Source organism: Miniopterus natalensis, chromosome 7 (assembly GCF_054644295.1).
Source record: "Miniopterus natalensis isolate mMinNat1 chromosome 7, mMinNat1.hap1, whole genome shotgun sequence".
Taxonomy (NCBI): Eukaryota; Metazoa; Chordata; class Mammalia; order Chiroptera; family Miniopteridae; genus Miniopterus; species Miniopterus natalensis.
The window spans coordinates 10300776-10319545 of record NC_142087.1 but is presented as its reverse complement, the minus strand read 5'-3'; the positions used below and the strand labels follow the sequence as shown (position 1 = coordinate 10319545).

Genomic DNA, 18770 nt, shown 5'->3' with positions numbered 1-18770 from the left:
TTCTGTTTTTGAGATTTATCCGTGTTGTATATATCAGTAGCTTTCTCCTTTTTATTGCTGAGTAGTATTCCATTGAGTGGATGTATTTTTCCTGTTGATAAACTATTTTTAAGTTTTTGGCCATTATGTTCACACCTTTTTTTGATAACTAGAATATTATCATTGAATTCAGAGAGGACCTTATAGATCATCCAGGCTACTTCTCTTTTTTTACAGACAAGGATAATGAGGCCCAGAGAGTGAGTGGAGAAGAGACCAATTCAGAGTCACATAAGAGATTTTCCTCAAAGTTGAACTCTAATGTTCTTTATGTCGTGCTTCCCTTTTTCCCTTGAGAAGGGGGGAAGGAAACTGGGCTTCTTTCTGAAAGATCATTAACTGTTTCAGTTTTTGCTTAGGGGGAAATTCACTGTTAGATATACCCAAATGCAATATATTGTGTATACTGCATATGCTTCTGTTACAGTCTAGGTCTGGTTCTTCATTATGCATTCCTGTACACATAAAGTCCAGACTCTTCAGTTGAGTGAGCGAGGCTCTTAATACTTCCATCCATTTCCATCCCACCTCTTCTTCCATCCCATCACCAACCCCTGGAGTGTTTCCTGTGTTGTGCTCCTTCCTGTCTCCAAGCCTTTAAACCTCTCCTGTTTTGTCAAGAGTGCCATTCCCCACTTTGACTTTCTGATAAATTCCTCCTCATTATTCAGAATTTGAGTCATCCAGATCCTCTCAGGGTCACACAAACCTCCTACAGGTAACTCTTACCACGGTGTTTCTTGGATGTCAGATTTAGCAGTGGTTGAAGTAGGTACCGAAGGACTAGGACTAGACACAAGACTAGGTACTGAAGATGTAGAGACGAGTAAGTGGGCCCTGCCTTTGAGGAGCTTACCCTGTGCTGGGGAGAGTCACAGAGCAGAGTGGTTTCAGGTCCGCAGTCAGCCAGCAGCAGCCAGCAGCAGCCAGCAGCGCAGGAAAGCTCACCTCCCACAGCCTTCAGGCATATTTTGAAAACCTCATCAAATGAAACTATCTCATGATTTTATTTGCAGTACTAGTGAGGTTGAATTATTATTTTTATTTTTTTTTCATATACTTGTTGGGTGGTTTACTAACTCCTGAGGAAAATAACCAAGTTTTACTATAGTAGAACTTACTAGGCCACTTCTTAGCTGTGAAACCCTGGGAGGCAAATTTATTTCCCGGCTGAATCTCTAGTTTCTTGTCTGTAAAATAGAGAGAATAATAAAACATGTTCATAGGATTCTTGTGTGAATTAAAGTATATGTAAAGCACACATAGGCACATAGTAGGTTTATGGTAAATGTTGCCTCTGTAAGTACCCAGTGCCTAACCCAGGGCCTGCCTCATCCTCAGGGTCCAGTAAATGTTGGTAAGAATAGAAATATGTGTATTTTGTATATGTGTTAAAAGGGGCTAAATATAGATACACAGATCCATCTGTCTTGAGAAGAGCGTTTGATTTGACTTGACTCTCATCAATATTCAGCTTGAGCAGCTGAGCACGCACGCGTGGCTCTTCTTGGGTTACCACATTTCCTGCTAGGCAGATGTCCATTATAATGAAATGTAAAAAGGGAAAAATAATAATAAAGGCAGAGGAGTGTGATGTTAAGGCTTGATTTGACAGGGCCTCCTGCTACTTAAGCTGCCAGTGCCAAGCATGGGACACATTATTCTGTATTCTAACACCACTGCCGAAGTCAAGATCAATCTAATTGGGGTATTTTAAACATCCTGTTTGCATCTAGCATCTTACCAGAAAGAAGGATGTCTGTCTATCTAGGGTGCTCAGGGAAGGGAGGTAGGCAGCAATTAAAAAGATGGTTTTAATTTTAGAAATGAGAGAGCACTGCTGATGGTTTCCTTAAAACAAAAGAGCTGATGGCCTTAGATGTTCCATGGAAACAAAAGTAGCTCTGCAGTGTGGCCTTGAATTTTAAGGTGGCCCTGCAAGATCTTGCCAAGACATGGGCCTGATGGTTGAAGTGCAGGACCATTTCCATACTAAGAATAGAACTCTGGCTGACCCATATATTTTTTTAACCATTTGGGCTACAAGTGAGTCTCTGCAGTTGGATGGGCAGAGCAGCCCTGAATTCATTAATCAGCCATGCTGGGCAGTATTTAAATGTCAGGCCCTCAGGATGTTGGCTAGGGTCCACTTCCCATGGTACGGCATTTATGTTATATCTGCACCCCTCCTCCCCCTTTCCAACCGCGTCACTGTTATCCTCCCTTCCCTCCCCTCCCGCTCATCTCTTCCCATTTCTTTGTTCACTCCCTGTGTGTTCCAGCTTAACTCCTTTGCTTCATGTTTGTCCATCTGCTTGGAATGTCCTTGTTCCCATTGTCCTTTATCTCTTCAAGGCTCTTCTCTGCCTCTTCTCTTCTTCAAGGCTCAGCTCAAGTGCCACCTTGCCTACCAGTCTTCCCAGACCCCCTGCCTGGGAGAGTATTTGCTCCTTCAGTAGTGTCTGCCCTTTTCCCTTTCACTTCCACTTTCTGCCAAGGAATTTTAGATGTAATAGACCTCAAGCACGTGGAGGACAGGATCAGTGTCTGATTTTCTCTGTCCCTAAACACTGTTATCTTATACACTGTAGGATTTTATTTTATGAATAAATAGATGATTCAGTGTCAGTGCCTGTGCCAAAGATCCCTAGAGACTTTCTCCTGTAACCCAGCTCAGCTTGCTAGTGCCTCTTCTTCCTTTGTGGTAAATGTGATCTTCCCCTACCTCATGGGACCAAAACTTCACCAGAGATGCAAGCAGACGATCTCTGAAATCTGGAGCCACTTCACTTGGCACAAAAGGATAAGAAAGTCACATTTAGGGATTGTTACTATGTACCTTGTCACCTTCGTCCCTCTGTTACTCGCGTCCCATCCCACCTCCCACCTTGGGAGACTTGTTAATGCAAATAGTATTCCACTTATCCCTGACTTCAGGAATATGGTCCAAGTCTATGCTTCAAGAATTAAATGTGCCCATAGAACCCGAAATCCTGGCTTCTGTCTGTCTGCCAACTTTACCACTAAAAACTTAGAGCTGAGAGCTCACAGACATTCACTTGTCTGTGTAACAAAGCCAGCTCTGACTTCCTAATTTTTAATCTGTATAGCTACCCCTACCCATTCCCTCCTTTTTCCTGCCTCATCCCCCTGCTTATAAGGCGACAGGCTTCTCTAAAGTGGACTGTCTACTCTCACCTCTGCAGTCCCAGTACTTGGTACCTTGCCTGTACATAGTATGTACTCAGAAGTTCAAGTGAAGGAATGGTTGGTGTATGTACCACTTCATACCCTGTAATTAATTATCCTATGGTTATAAAACTCATGAAGGAGAAGGTATTTTTCAGTTCTTCTTCAGAACATGTGCTTTGTTTTCAGTTCTTGCAGCAAGATCAAAAGATAGATGATTACCATGGCCAAGTACATTTATTTGTAATAAAAGGTAAGACCATCTTTGCTTAGCTGTGCTGTGTGTTTTAGCCGACTAGTAAGTAGCCACTCCCTATCTCAGGGCTCCCCATCTGTAGGTCTTCTAGAATCTTGTATCATTTGGCTCTATAGGCAGCCACACATAAGCACATTGTTTTAATTTATTATGGGATTAAAGAGTCTGAGTGAAGTTGTCCTTGCTCCATTTTAGGATTAGAACAAACTTTGGGTTATAGAAAATAACCCTATCAGCTGAGGAAGTCAAGCAATCTAAACTCCTATATTCCTTTTTTAAAATTTAATTTTTATTTATTGATTTGGCGGGGGGGGGGGGGAGGGCAAGCGGAGAGAAACGTGGCTTTGTTTTTCCACTTATTTTTGCGTTTATTGGTTGATTTTTGTATGTGCCCTGACCAGGGATCAAACCCACAACCCTGACATAGTGGGATGACGCTCTAACCAAGTGCACTACCTGGCCAGGGCTAAATTCCTATGTTTCTTCGTAGGGGCTAGTTAGGATGACCCAGGCAGACTGAAACATGTTCAGTGATGGACATGTGATCAGGGTGCAGTATGGAAGGAGTTAGATGGTCATCTACACAGGTGTGTAAGTGAGAGACTCTTGCAATGCTCTTTCAGTACAGATCTCAAACTAATGTCTGTTGAGTGCCTACTGAGCACATCTCATTTGATATAATGGATTTAATAGATGGAACAGATAGCCCCTTTTACAAATAAGAAAACAGACTCTGAGATTAAACATGGTTAGTTTAATCAGCTACTGAGTGCCAGAGGCAAGATTTGAACCCAAGTCTGTCTGATTCTAAAGCCCCCACATAAGGTTAATTAATTCACTAGTTGGTGTTTCCGGAGCACGTCCTGGGAGTTAATCTTTTCAATGTATCCCCAAGTCTTTCTCAGCAAGGGGACACTGATAGGCTAGTTGTAAACAAGCCTGTTTATGCATAAATAGCTCTCCTCACAGAGAGAGGCTATTAACTTATTGGAATTTGGACCACACTTTTTAAAGAATGAGGAAGAGAAATGCTAGTGCATCCTATCTATTCTTGGAGAAAATGGTACACACAGAGGCTGGTTTGAGTGACTGCCACAATCTGGTTGTGCCACTCTGAAAAGACCTCCAGTCTGGGTATACTAAATCACGGGTTCTTAACTAAGGAGCCATCCCCAAGAGATGGAATGCTCTGAAACTTCATTAGTATATGTATATTTTGGAAGGGAGAGCATGCATAAGGGTTCATCAGATTCTCAAAAGTGCCTGTCATGATACAAATAGATCTAGATTCCAGTGGCCCACAAAGGTACTTTTGACCCAAAGAAAATAATATTCCTTATCAGGCCTATTTTTTCTATACTCCAGAGCTTATCAGGGCTGTTGTTTCTAAACTCCAGAGAAGTTGAAGTAAAAGATTTTTAATTCTCCTTCCAGCTCTGAAATTACAGAACTCTTAACTGACCCTAGAGAATCAAACTTTTAGCATATAACCAGGGGTCTAACCCATTGCTAATTGCCCTTGAGAGGCCCTGAAGAGATTTGAGTTGGGAGAAGAGTGGAAGAGAACCACCGCCCTAGGCAGTTTCACTAATTAGTGTCTGAGGCAGCCAGTTGTTGGACTGCTGAGCAGGGCCCTAGCGGGCAGGGATTCACACTGGCACAATTTCAGTACTTTCTCTCTAATACTCTACCAAGGCTCCTGCCTCTTTACCTAGTGACTTGAAAATGTAGATTTTCTTGGCCTTCCCTCTCTGGAAGGGGGTGTGGGTGGGGGGGGGGTGTTTTTATGTTCTGCTCTTCTGGGCCCTGCCTTAGAGATTGTTCTCTGCAGTGGAAGCCACCACATTTACCTCGTCTGTGTTGACAGCTCCATAGCTATCCTTCACCTCCATCCTGTCGAAATGATAGAGCAGCTGAGCAGTGTTGGCCAGCAGATAAACCTGTTATCTCCCCTGTTCTCTGTGCCAGGAGCTTTCCGCATCTTTTTGGTGCTTGAAAAATTGACACCACCTTGGGCTGAAATCTGTTCCTAGGGAAGCTACAGTTATTAGTAGCTAATGAAACTGTGTGTGTATGTGCGCGCGCGTGTGTAAAATTTGGGGTGGCTAAAGTGTTTTCCTATCTGTCAGGCACTGGTGACGTATGGCCAGCCCTAACACCCAGAGAGACAGGTGGAAGGAGCATAGGCAGCTTCAGCTCTCCTGAAGTTGACAACCTGTACTTTGCTTAAAATCCCAAATAGGTAAATGTCATTTGCTCTTAGTAGACCACTGCAATTGATTAAGGTATCTCCTGCTCCAGGCTGGGATGAGCTCTGAAAATGCATGCTAATATGATCTAGTGCCCCTCCAAAATGATTTTTCTGTATATTACATTTTTCTTTTTGAAAATTACAGCTCCTGATCCCCTCTCTGTGCCCCGCCCCCTGTCTTGTTGAGGTATATAAAGAACATTCTCTTTGCAGCTCTTTTTCATCCATCTTAATCAGCAAGATTAAAAGGGAAAATGATTGAGAAGTTCTATTTTGGTATTTGTAGAACTCCCTAAAACCCAGTCTCTTCTTTTTTTGGACTCTGGTAGAAATTGCTTTTGGAAAGAGTAGTTCAGTAAAAGAGGGAGGTAGGTTGTTATTGACATCTTACTCCATATGGCCTTTTGCTTCATTTTCCTGTCATTAAAACTGTTGAATTTTTTTTTAATTTACATAGTGCCTATCTTTTGGACACAGTGAGCCCCGCATGAAGCAGGTTTTCAGACTTTGCATGGTTTAGTTTCTGGTCTCTTGTCTTCCTTTAAAAGCTTTGATGGTTACCTTTTATGTGTGTGAAGCATGTGATATAGTACGAAAAGCTTACAGTTTGAAGTCAGACAACTGAGTTCAAGTCTAAGCTCATACCGCTTACTCAAGAACATGACCTTACATAACTTAGTTAACTTCTCTGAGCTTTGGAGTCTACATTTATAAAATAGAGATAAGAATAGTACCCTTCTCGTAGCTTAGTAGTAAGGATTCAATGGGAAAATTTGTATACAGGCTCAAATAAGCCTACTGTCATAGAGACACAATAAAAATGGTGACAGTTATTGCTGTGCCCTACTTACTTTCAAATAAGAATCAAAGCAGCTTATAGCAAAACAGTATGTGGTACTGAATCTTAGCTTTGAATAAAAATTTATCAAAAGACAAATGTCTAACTTGCGAAAATATTTGCAACATATATGACAAAAGGGTAGTATTCTTTTTTTTTTTTTTTTTTAATATATCTTTATTGATTTCAAAGAGGAAAGGAGAGGGAGAGAGAGATAGAAACATCAATGATGAGAGAGTCATTGATCGAGCCCACAACCTGGGCATGTGCCCTGACCAGGAATCGAACCCCAATCGCCTGGATCCTAGGTCGACGCTCAACCGCTGAGCCACGCCCGGCCGGGCAAGGGTAGTATTCTTAATCTACTAAGAGCTCATAGAAATCAAAATGGCAAAGAATAAGGCCAGGCAGTCCACCAGAAAGCTCTGGAATGGCCCGTAAACGCCAGGAAAAGGCACTTAGCCTTATTCATAGGAAGAGCAAAACATGCTGATCACCCATCAGGTTGTCATTATTTCTAAGTTGGACAATATCCAGTCTGAATGAGGATGTGGGAAAACAAGTACTCTTTCATTATATGTATACACGCACACACAATTATTCTTCCGCTGTGTGTGTGGAGTGGAAGTATAATTGGTACAGCCTTTTGGAAAGGCAGAGAGAGTGGAACTATCAGTGTCTTTCAACATTTATACATCAATATCTTTTGACTCACCAATTCCACTGCTAGGAGTTTGCCATAAGAATATACATGCATCTCTGGCCAGTTTGGCTCAGTGGTTAGAGCATCGGCCCACAGACTGAAGGGTCCCAGGTTCGATCCCGGTCAAGGGCAGGCTTGATCCTGGCCCCAGTCGGGGCGCATGTGGGAGGCAACCAGTCAATGTGTCTCTTTCACATCAATGTTTCTCTCTCTCTCTCTTCCACTCTCTGAAAAGCAATGGAAAAAAATATTCTTCGGTTAGGAATTAAAAAAAAAAAAGATGCAAAAGTTGCCAGAATGTGTATACTCAAATGTTTATTGCAGCATTGTGTCTAATAGCAAAAACAAAAAAACCAAAAACTGCAAACCACCTAGAATGCCCATGATTAGGGCACAAATTAAATTATGACAAGATTCAGTGGAACTCTAGATAGCTATTTAAAAAAAAAAAAGGAAGTATGTACTGATACAGAAAGGTAGGTTACAGAATATATGAAAAATATATATATGTTATAATTTTCCTTCTCTGAAAATATACACAGTAAACTGGTGTAGGTTATTTCCTTGGGAGAGAGGAATAGGGTAGACGAGTATGGAAAAGAAAAATATTAGTAGATGCTCAATAAGTGTTTGTTGGTCTCTTTTATACCACTCTGTACAGTTTGGGTTTTACCATAGCTTTTCTTTTAAAATCCTTTGGTGGAGGATACTGGGTGTCAGCAAGAAAATAATGAAGGGAATTGCTCCGTGTGTTTAGGCTTTCTAATAGCCAAGGCAAAGAGGGAACCCCGATAAGAGGCACAAACAGTTCATCAGGGAAGAGAAACGTTTTCCTCGTCCTGGTCTCTAAAAGGAGTATAGGTGCCAGGACTGGTCTAAACTCAGGTAGAATCTTGTCTCTGCCGCATGAAACTCATCGGTGGGTTCTTGTCGCTCCTCTTCATGATTCGGCCTGGTTCTTGTCGCTCCTCTTCATAATTCGGCCTTTGCCCACCATGCTGTCCTTCTCCCTCACCCCCATCCCGCATGTATGTGACACTCCATCCGCACTGGCCTTTGCATATATTGTTCCTTCTGCCTGGAATGTCCTCTCCCCTTCTCTACCTAGTTGTTGGCCATGGCTGGGCTTTGTTTGCATGTTTCTTGGATTGTTTAGAAGACTTGCAGTTGTTTGTTACCTCCAGTGGAACTCCATCTGGGTCAGCTATCCCTATTCTGTGCTCAAGCCCCTTATGCCTACCTCAGGGAAGGAACTTGTCACAGTGCGCTGTAATTATTGTTTTGTTTACCCCACGAAATAAAGAGTGCCTTAAGGTTAGGGGTACTGTGTTGTTTGTTCAGGGGCCCTGAGCACTGAGCGTTTGCCTGACACAGAAAAAAGTAGTCAGTAAATGATTGAATGGATAATCTGAAGTTTGAGTTCTACCTCTTTCACCAATTAGCTATGTGGACAAGTCCCCTCTCTCTGGGCCACGATATTTCCACCTATACCATGACAGATGCGGCCCAGATAATCTATGATAACTTTTTTTCTCTATGGTTGACAGATTGTCCTATATATACATGGAAATTGTTACCAGTTGTCATGCTAGTTTCAGAGTTTCAGAACTGAGCTTGTTAGAATTCACTGCGTTTATTATGGTCTGTCCTACATCTGTTCACCAGCTGAAGAGATCAGAGCCATATCTAACTTGCTTGGCCCAAAATTGCAGAACTGATGTGTGCCCCCCTCTCCCTCCCTCTAATCTTCTCTCCTTGGCATACACAGAGGTCAGAGAACTTTCCCTGGTATGTACCTCAAAGGCCTCCCTTATCCTACTTTCTCACCCTGTGCTGAGCTGTCTTTGTTCACTGATTTTACCCTGGGTTCATGATATATTTTACCTTCTTGTGAAAACAGGACCTGTTCTGTCCACTATGCTTTCTACCCTCACCCCACCCTACTCCCTGTTCTCTGCTTGGATCCTTTTGTTAAAGATGGAGATTACTCCATCTCAATCCCAGCTTTACACAAACACTGAAAGATATTGGGGTCTTGAGAAGGTATATTTTAAGAAAAACTTTATACTTAAAAAATTGAATCTACTGATTAGAAATATTTTACTGAAACTGATAGCTCCCTAAGAAGAAACATCCATTTACTCTCAAATGCAAAAAAAATGTACAAAAGGGTGTAAGCTATTTGAAGGCATTTGACAGATATCCAGAGTTCAAGAGTGGTTTTGTTTGTTCTGTTCCCCCACCACCAACAAAAACTTGTACTGAGAGCCTGCTTTCTTCCCATTCATTCAGCAAGTATTTTCAAAATACCTACTAGGTGCCAGGCATTGTTTTGGGACCTTGGATATGGCAATGAACAGAGCAGACTAAAAATCCCTCCCTTTGTGGAACTTATATTCTAATTGAAGGGAGGCAGTGAACAAAATAAATAATGTAATATTTTAGAAAATAATGCATGCTAAAGAAAAAGAGAGGAGATAAGACTTGGGAATAGATAGTGCTGGGGCACTGCATTTTTAAATAGGGTAGTCAAGGGAAAGCCTCATTGAGGAGATGACAGCTGAGTAAAAGGAGAGTTGAAGATTAAGCCATACAGGTAATCTGGTGAGGAGCATTGCAGAGGAAATAGCAAGTGCAGAGGCTCTGGGACCATGCCTGACATTAGAGACGGCATTTAGGCTGAGCGAGTTGAGGAGCCACTGGAGGGTTTTTAAGCAGAGGAATGATGGGACCTGACTTTAGGTTAAAAAAGGATCGTTCTGACTCCTCTATGGAGATTAGGCCAAAGGGTGCAAAGGTGAAAACAGAGACGAACAAATAGCCTGTTAAGTATTCCAAGCAAGAGATGGGGTGCTGTGGACCAGAGTAGTGACAGTGGGGCTTTCCTAAGAAGAGATGGTATTCTGGATATAATTTGAAGGTAAAGCTGACAAACTTTCCTGTGGTTTGTGTGACAAAAGAGAATCAAGAATATCTTCACTGTGTATGGCTTAAGAAACTGGAGAACCTGGTTGCCATTAACTGGATGGAAAAGACTGTGGGGAACAGGTTTGAGGAGAAAGGCAGGAGCTTGGTTTTGGACATGTTAAGTTTAAAGGACCTTGGACAACCAAGTAGATAGAGCAGGTAGGCAGTTAAATGTATGAGTCTGTGTTCAGAGAATAGGACTGAATTATAGAAACAAGTTTGGGAGCTGTCAGCATGTAAATGGTTTTTAAAGCCCTGGGACTAAATGAGATCCCCATAGCAGTGAACATGGGGAGGAAATAATCTAAGCCTGATAACTCCAGCGTTAAGACAACAGGGAGATGAAGAGGTGGGGGATGCCTGGTGCAGGTGAGGAATAAAGGAAATAAAAACTTTATACTACAGGCAGAGTGCTTACTTTGTGACTTTAATTAACAATCAGGCTATTTTTGAAAACCCAAGGTAGCTTTGGTATGCGAAGATGCCCTCCAGTCCATTTTCAAATAGAGTATTTGTTGTCTACACCTTGTGCATTTTATATCAAAATAAACTTGACTCGGCCATTTCTCCATGAGTAGACTTCTGTCACCTCCTTTTCAAGGTCATTATTCTTGATTTTTAAAAACTCTTTTTAAAGAAAAGAATCTCTTTACAGCTGAAGCCTTAATATACCCTCCAGTTACCCTCTTCCCAGGGTAGGAGAGTAGGATCTCATAATAAGAGCCCATGGGTTATGTGAACTCAAAAGACCTTATTACAGTTTTGAAGTACTTGCTGTCCAGCTGCTTTAAACTTGAAGTGGGGGTTTTAGCTATACCAGAAAGGAAATGATAGCACCGGGACCCTATCACACTTCATGTTTAATTCTGGGATATTGACTCGGTAAAGTGATAAGGTAATTTGAGAATACGACAGAACATGTCTTACTTACTCATGTGCTCACCTCATGCCAGTATTCCTACTCCGTCCACAGGTTATTTCTGTAAAGGGGGGAATTAGTTTGAAGTTCTGTTGTAGATAATAAATATCAATTAGTTCCAAGCCGAATAGAGATCCTAACTTAGTTTTGATTCGCTTGCTCCAGGTGTCCCTAAAGATTCATCCCTTCTGAATGCATTTCTTGAGCAGTACAGGAAGATCTGTGGCGCAGGTTAGGTTCCTTTCCTGTTCGTCAGTAGCAGCAGTCAGGGAAGGCCTGCTTATTCCCCTTCATGAGAACCAGGCCACGTTTGCAGAGAGGGAGGGATGATTACTGCTCTAACCGCAGCATGTCTTTTCTCCTTCCCAACCCAGAGCATGTCTGTTCGATCCTGGCTTCCCTCCTGCGGAACCTGAGAGGGCAGCAGCGAACCCGGCTCCTGAATAAATTCACTGAGAATGACAGTGAGAAGGTGGGTGCTTGTTGGGCTGTAAGAATGGGATAAGACCAGTGGGGATAGAGGACTCTTTACCTGATGCAGTCTGGGGGTGCTGGGCTGAGTGTTCCTGCCCTGAAATTTCTTCTTCTGCATCCGGGCCCCATTGCTTGGATGCCAAGGGTTCATCTGGCCATTCTGCCTGCATCTCTAACTGAGTTCCCCTGGGAGTAGTAACACTGTAGGGTGGTATCAACTAGCACTTTAAAGGGCTGTTCAGACCCAACAAGAGTGGGTTATGATAGGACTGGGGTGGGGGGAGACAGCATTGCAGAGCGATTGAGAGCATGGGCGTATGGATTCAGACGTATGGGTTTAAACCTGGTTTTGGTACTTTTGAGACATGGTACTCTGAACCTCATTTTCCCTGGCATTAAAATAGAAACAGTTACCCATCTTGAAAAGTCAGTGAGCTGAAGATCAAATGAAGTCTCACTAGGTGATGGTAATGAGAATGAAGATGATGCTAAAGGAAGTGGTAGAGCCTGTTCGAGATGGGCTGTGGAATGTGGGACTGATCATGTGAGTGAGATTAGATGTTTTATATTGTTACCTAGCATGTCCAACCATAAGTTTTTTAAGAGTAATAAGAACTGCCATTTATTGAGTGACTACTGTGGATTGGGTAATACAGTATTATTCACATTTACAGATAAGAAATTGATGGCTTAGAGACATTATGTGACTTGCCCAAGATCACCCAGTTAAAAAGCAGAAATAGGATTTTAACCCGGGCTGCCTAAGTCCAGAAAGCCTGTGTACTCTATCATACTAGACATAAGGAGGTAACTCCAGATGAGTAAAAATTAAGGACCAAAGCCCCCCTTTTAGAGCCATCATTGTTTTCCAGAGAGGGTATGGACATAGTCTTCCTGGTCTATCTGATGCCACGTTGAAGCAACATCTGCATTAACAGAACCATTAACAGCTCCTGGGTAAGCACCAAGGTTGCCAAGAACCATGGTGCTGCCAGCCTAGTAGGAAGATGGGTTAGAGGTCTAGGCTGGCTTCATGGTGTTCCTTCAATCTTCTGGAAGTCTTGGGGAAAAATGAAACTTTTTAAACCTACCAAGTGTTCCTCAGGCCATGTTTGAAGTGTGACTTTTGTTAAGTTTAAAACTGATTTTTAAGTTGTTGCTGAGCAAAAGTCAAGCTTTTTTAAGTTGCTGAAGGAGTTTTCTTTCACTCTCTTCTTACTCAAAAGCAACTAAAGAAATTTTACTGAGACCTTTTTAAAAAAAGATCAGCTCTGGGGCAGAATCTGAACATGAAAGGTTTCAGTTCGAAAAAAGAAATTTCTCTAAAGTTCTAAGTGAATATCAAGTATGTAACTTCAAGCTCCTTCTCTTTACGCGAAGGGGCTTGAATTTTAATTTTTTTGTTTTTAACAACTTGAATTCATAGGAGTACTTAAGGGCTGGAGATGCATTGCATCCTCTGGGAAATGGGCCTGTGTTCAAACTGCATTCATGCTGCGTGTCTGCTTTGTTCTGGGCCAGCTCTCTCATCCGTGCCTCAGGTGTCCATAAGCAGAGCTCATCTCCGATGTAAGGAGTGGGGAGAGGGTCTCCCTCTGTAAGGCATGGCAGAGATGAATGGGAGCTCGCCTTCCTTTTGCCTTGGCTTCTCTTTCCTTCTTGCTCATGCCTGTGGAATCTCTCTCTTTCAGGTCGACAGATTGATGGAGTTGCATTTTAAATATCTGGATGCGATGCAGGTAGCCGACAAAAAGATTGAAGGGGAAAAACATGTACGTATCCCTGCCGGTGTCTCGCCAGCTCCTGACTTGCACTCCTTGTGGGTCCCCTGTGCGCATTATCTTTGCCCTCAGGACAGGCAAGGGCAAAAGTGCCATCTGCCTTCATGTGCCATCTAACGTGTTTAAGAGCAGAGCTCCTCTGACAGGAGTGGAAGTCCTTTAGGAGGAAGGCCATGTAGGATTGATCCGGGCCTGGTCCACAGTCTGGGTGATGGTTCTAGAGCCCTTGACAAGGGCTTCTCTTAGAAAACCTGACCCAAGCACACTTCTGGGACATGGGACTTCACTGGCAGAATGTGTCTTGGTACACACACTTGTTGGTTTCTGTAGTCATAGGGAAGCATCTGAAGGACAGGTAATCATAGAGGGTAAGAGCTAAAAGGAAACTGCAAGGCTGCTGCATCCAGTTCCCCCATCTACAGATGAGAAACTGGAGGCCTAAAGGAGGGAAGCTCAGACGCATTGCAGCAAAACCACACACCAGGTTCGACATGACTGCCCCTAATTTTCTAATGCTGATGGTGCTGAGGGACATGAAACCTGCTAGATTTTTCACCTGAGGGGCTCTGCTTACTATGGTGTTGTCCTACCTCCAGTATTATTTACCTGCTTCCATTTTGTTCACTGCTGTCTCTGGCCTCTGTAGCTTTCTCATCGGTCTCCTTAATCAGAGCATGTTTTCATGTCTGTTGTTTTAATGTTCAATTCATATTCTCTTTCCTCCAAGACATTCCTTAGTCTTGGTCACATTGCAAAATGATTCTTTTTTTTTGCTTTTTCAAAATCTGAAGTAGACCCATTTTCCTTGGTCTTGATTTGCTGTATTGCTCCATTCTCTTTTTTCTCTTCTTGCTTTAAAGATACACTTGAGGCTTTTTGAGCCTCTGTGGTGGAAGAGCCAGTTTCAGCGCCCTGCCCCCATCTATCCTGGGGCAATCCAGCTGTGCCTCAGGCCAGGGTGAGAGACTAGAGCTGGCAAAGGCTGCCAACGACCCTATTGTCTGTGCCTGTTTCTCTTCACCGCCCTTTCACAAAATACACCTTCACTTATGAAGTCCAATAGACAGGGAGCTGTGTTTATCATTCTTGTGATTTCCCTATGCTCCCTAAACCGAGTGAGTCCTCAGGTGTTTGTTGATTGATTGAATTGATTGACTGGGACTTTTTTCTTTTATGTGGTGATACAACCACAGGAGAGAGGCAGAGACTTTAAATTCTGAGGCTGGACTTCAGACACTAGTGTGTTCCACACACAGTCTTTTCATCCCACACACTCTACCCCTTTTTGTTCTTGATTAAGCTCCCCTTTCCCGTCTTTCTTCCCTTTACAGTAACTTGTACATAACGGACACTTAGTGATTGCTAAAGTAACGGAGTAGTGTATTCTTTCTTTTTGTCTGAATGATAATTAGAAACAAATTAAAATGCCCCAAGACTTTTGTAAGGAAATAGCCATGAGACCACTACAACAACAGATCTGATGGAATCCCCCATGTTATCTGCTGAAGGAGATTTTCAGGGATGGGTAGAGTAGCAACTGGGAGTCAGGGGACCTAGACTTTTAGTGCAGGCACCACCTCCGAATCACTGCCTAGCCATGCCTTGTCACCGTGTCTCACGTAACCCCACTGGTATCAGCAAAGGCAATTTCTAAGCTACCCTCCAGCTTAATGTTTCCCTCAGGTTCAGGTGAACATCCATGGTAACTGCCATTTTTTGAAAATGGAATGGGTAAAGAGCACAGTGAGAGGCTGATCAGTGACTGAATGGTCTTCTGTGGAGAGGAGTGGCCGCCAAGTAGATTTGAGTTTGAGCTCTGCCACTTCCTAGCTCTGAGACTTGGACAAATGAGTTGACCTCTCTGAGCTTTGGTTTTCTCATCTGTAGAATGGGAATAACATCTCCCTTTGAGTATTATTATGAAGACTAAGTATAAGTATATAAAGTCCCTAGCTCAGTAACTAAAAGCTGCTGCTGTTCCTAGATTTTCCTAGCTTCCTTTAGAATTCCTGTGTAACTTTTAAGTAGGGCAGGCAGTCCTTTCTGAAGAGTGTCCTCCTTGCCAGATGTCCCAAACGAGTCAAGAGTGTTGGTACCAACACAGATGCTTCGTTTGAAAGGAAGCTGAAATAGTTTTGGTTTTTTTTGAGGGAGACCAGGTAAGCTGTTGGCCATCAGGTTGCAGTTTGCCTGTAGCTGTTAGGAAACTTGGCCTGCTTCCCACAAGATTATCTATTATCAGCATTGAAGAGGGTGTGAAATTGATTAGCACTGACGGAGAGTAATCACTGCAGCCACTCTCCCCAGCATTCTGGGAGCTTCTGTGTGCCACAGGCACCGGGCCCCTGCCATTCCCTGACAAACATCTGTCTCCTGGATGCCAAGGCCATTTTGCTGGGCACTGGCAAACATTCCAAGGCCATTAGCTCTCAGCAACCTTAGTGTTGCTCAGAGATGGGGTTGGGTAGAAATAAGGATGCATTTGTGAGCAGTGCTTCCTGCCAGCACTCACGCTCCATCCTGGCAGCTGAAGCCACCTCACAGGTGTAAAGTGACTTGGAACAAAACGACCTCTTTTTCACCTCTCCTTCATGCAGTCTTCTCTCTGAAGTCATAAACAGTTTGTAGCCTCACCCCATTCCACCTCCATTAAACTTGGCGTCCTACACCCATTGGGAATTTGGCAAATATTCGTTGACTTGAGTTGAATGCTTATTTCTCAGGCATTTGATGATATTGGCTGTCAGATCAGTAGTAAATAAATATCTCACATACTTTGCCAAGTTGGCAACAACAAAAAATCCTAGATAACAGGGTCGGGTATGACCCAGATGACGGAGGTCAGGCACTGACATTTTTAGTGTCTGAAAGCCATCTTCTTCCCAGTAAGCTTCAGACTTCCATGGAGACAGTGCCAGTTCATGGTTTGCTGTTGACCGAAAGTCACTAGAGAGAATCTAGTCACTTGGTTTGTGCAAGGCCCTGGGCTGGACACTGGCAGGGTGAGAGGTGGAAGTGCATGTAGAAGAATGGGCCCCAGGAGAGCTGCTGAGGGCTAGCAAAACCCAGAGAGTAGGGAGAAGTCGTCTGCACATAGAGTCACCCTTAGCAGTTCTGTGGATGAGACGAGATTCGAGCTGAACCTTAAAAGGTAGAGACATATAGGGCATTTCCAATCCAGAGAGGAACAGGAGCAAAGGAGGGGCAGTGGGAAGGCGCATTAAGTTTTGGTCAAGTGGTAAGTTAAATTCTAGGAGCAGAGGGTGTCAGAGGGAGAGCCTGGTTGGGCTTTAGAGCCAGGCTTTTTCTGGTTCTCTGACTGTGGACATATGGCCTAACTGCCCAGTCTGTTTTCCTCCTTACTGGTGTTTTGTTTTTAAGGCGCATGTCCCAACCTGTGTACTTTGAGGAATTGCATATGTAGGGGAGGGTGACATAGATATAATACACATGAAAGCTGCTTTCACAGGGCCTGGCATGTAGGGGTGGCCAGAGAAACCTTTTGCTTTCTTTTCTTTATGAGGACTGTTTGCACCACCACCCCTCCACATACACACACATTTTCCCCTTAGTACTGCAAGATTTTGCTTGATCTGAGCTCTCCCTGCTTCTCTAACTTCTCCTGCCACTGTGCACTACCTTCCTGCCTTATCACCTTCGTACTTCTCCCTTCTGCCCTGGCTCTGCTCATGCCTCCTCCCACCTTCAGGTCTCAGCCTAAATGTCGCCTCCTCAGAGAGGATTTCAGTGATCACCACATGAAAAGTAGCACCCCATCCCCAGTGCTGCTTTATAACCTGTAATTATTTGTTTATTCTTTAAATCTGGGACTGTGATCTCTCTTGTTCATCATGTTCTCGAGACTTACATGGTAGTAAATGAAGGCCCACTACTCATGAGATGAAATTCATATTTGCCTGTGGATATTAAGAAACAGAGAGGAGCCTGGGTTGTCTACATTATTCTTTAACTCTCATTTTTAACCCTAATTTTTGTTTTCTCTATGATTAGCCTGAAATCAAAAATATTTAACTGTAGAGTCTATGGCATAACTAGCTATATTCAACACAGAAAAATACTCCTGTTTAGAAGAATCTGCAGGACAAATGGATAATTTTCTACACATTCAGTTCAAATTACATCATTGCAATAATCTGCAACTGGCAAGTCCTTCTCTCAGGCAGTTGCCTACTGTTCCCATGTTATGATCAGTGAACATACCCTTGGGGTTCCTGGTTAACAAGATTGGACCTGAACTTTTAAAGATTTTTTTAAAATTGATTTTTAGAGAGGAAGGGAGATGGAGAGTGAGAGAGAGAGAGAAACACCCATGTGAGAGTGAAACATTGGCTGCCTCCTGCACACTCCCTACCAGGGCTTTGAGCCTGCAACCTGGGTGTGTGCTGTGACTGGGAATGGAACCGGCAACCTTTCAGTGCATAGGATGAGGCCCAACTGAGCCATACCGACCAAGGCTTTTTTTTAAGATTTTCTTTTTAATTGATGACTTGAACTTTTAAAGGGCATGTAATTCTTAAGACTCTGAATAAGCAGTAGTTCTCCATGATCTGTAAACATCCAGGATGCTTGTCTCAGCAGATTTCACCTGACTCCCCAAACAACAGGAAGCCTAGAAAATACCACGGATGATGTCCTGACTTCTTGGTTCCTTCTGGCTTCTGTTGGTTAAATGTACAGAGATGCCTGGCTTCTGACTGTCAGAAGTAAGACATAATTACATAGGCAGGGTTTTAAAAGAGGAAGGAGAGCCTTGGAGGGAGGGTTTTCTCTTTTTTAGTTCCTGGGAAAATTATTCACAGCAGGTTTATTCAATAAAGTGTTCTTACCACATACTTTGCACCATAATGACTTACAAATTGCATGCTAATTTTGTCACAGTTAAATCATTCCAGGCTTCATCCTGGAAAGAGAAAGATGGACTCCGTGTAATGAAATAGTATTCACAGGACTTAATGTCTGAAACAGACTTTGAGTATTCCCTTAGCATTTGAAACTCCAAGATATGTACAGAAATGGGGAAAGTGCAGGAATGAAAGTGTGGGGTGCATGATCCTAAAGCACCGGGTGGCAAGTATGTAGACAAAGGAAGTGTGAGACTGCCACTGATTCTTCTGCTCACCCCGCTGGAAGCTTCTGAGACAAGCTTACAAAAAGAGAATCCTGCTGAGAGTTCCTCTCAGCTGTTCTTTAAACCAGTGGTTCCCAGTCTTCTCGGTCCATGAATTTGCCAGAACACAGCTGACAGCCGGTAGAGGCCAGGGATGGTGGGGGAGGGCTGTTATGGTGCTTTTCCTGTCTCCTGCCTCCCTCTGTCCTTGCCACTCACAGAGTC

At 43.1% G+C, this 18770-nt stretch overlaps 1 protein-coding gene across 1 annotated transcript in view; it reads left to right on the top strand.

Moving 5' to 3' along the window:
- The window catches only part of CTNNBL1 (catenin beta like 1), a 133747-nt gene that overhangs the window by 95942 nt on the left and 19035 nt on the right, over positions 1–18770 (top strand). Inside the window, exons 12-13 of the mRNA XM_087818737.1 lie at positions 11537–11634; positions 13328–13408. Coding sequence (XP_087674863.1) covers positions 11537–11634; positions 13328–13408 — 179 coding nt within the window. The remainder of the gene's footprint in view (positions 1–11536; positions 11635–13327; positions 13409–18770) is intronic.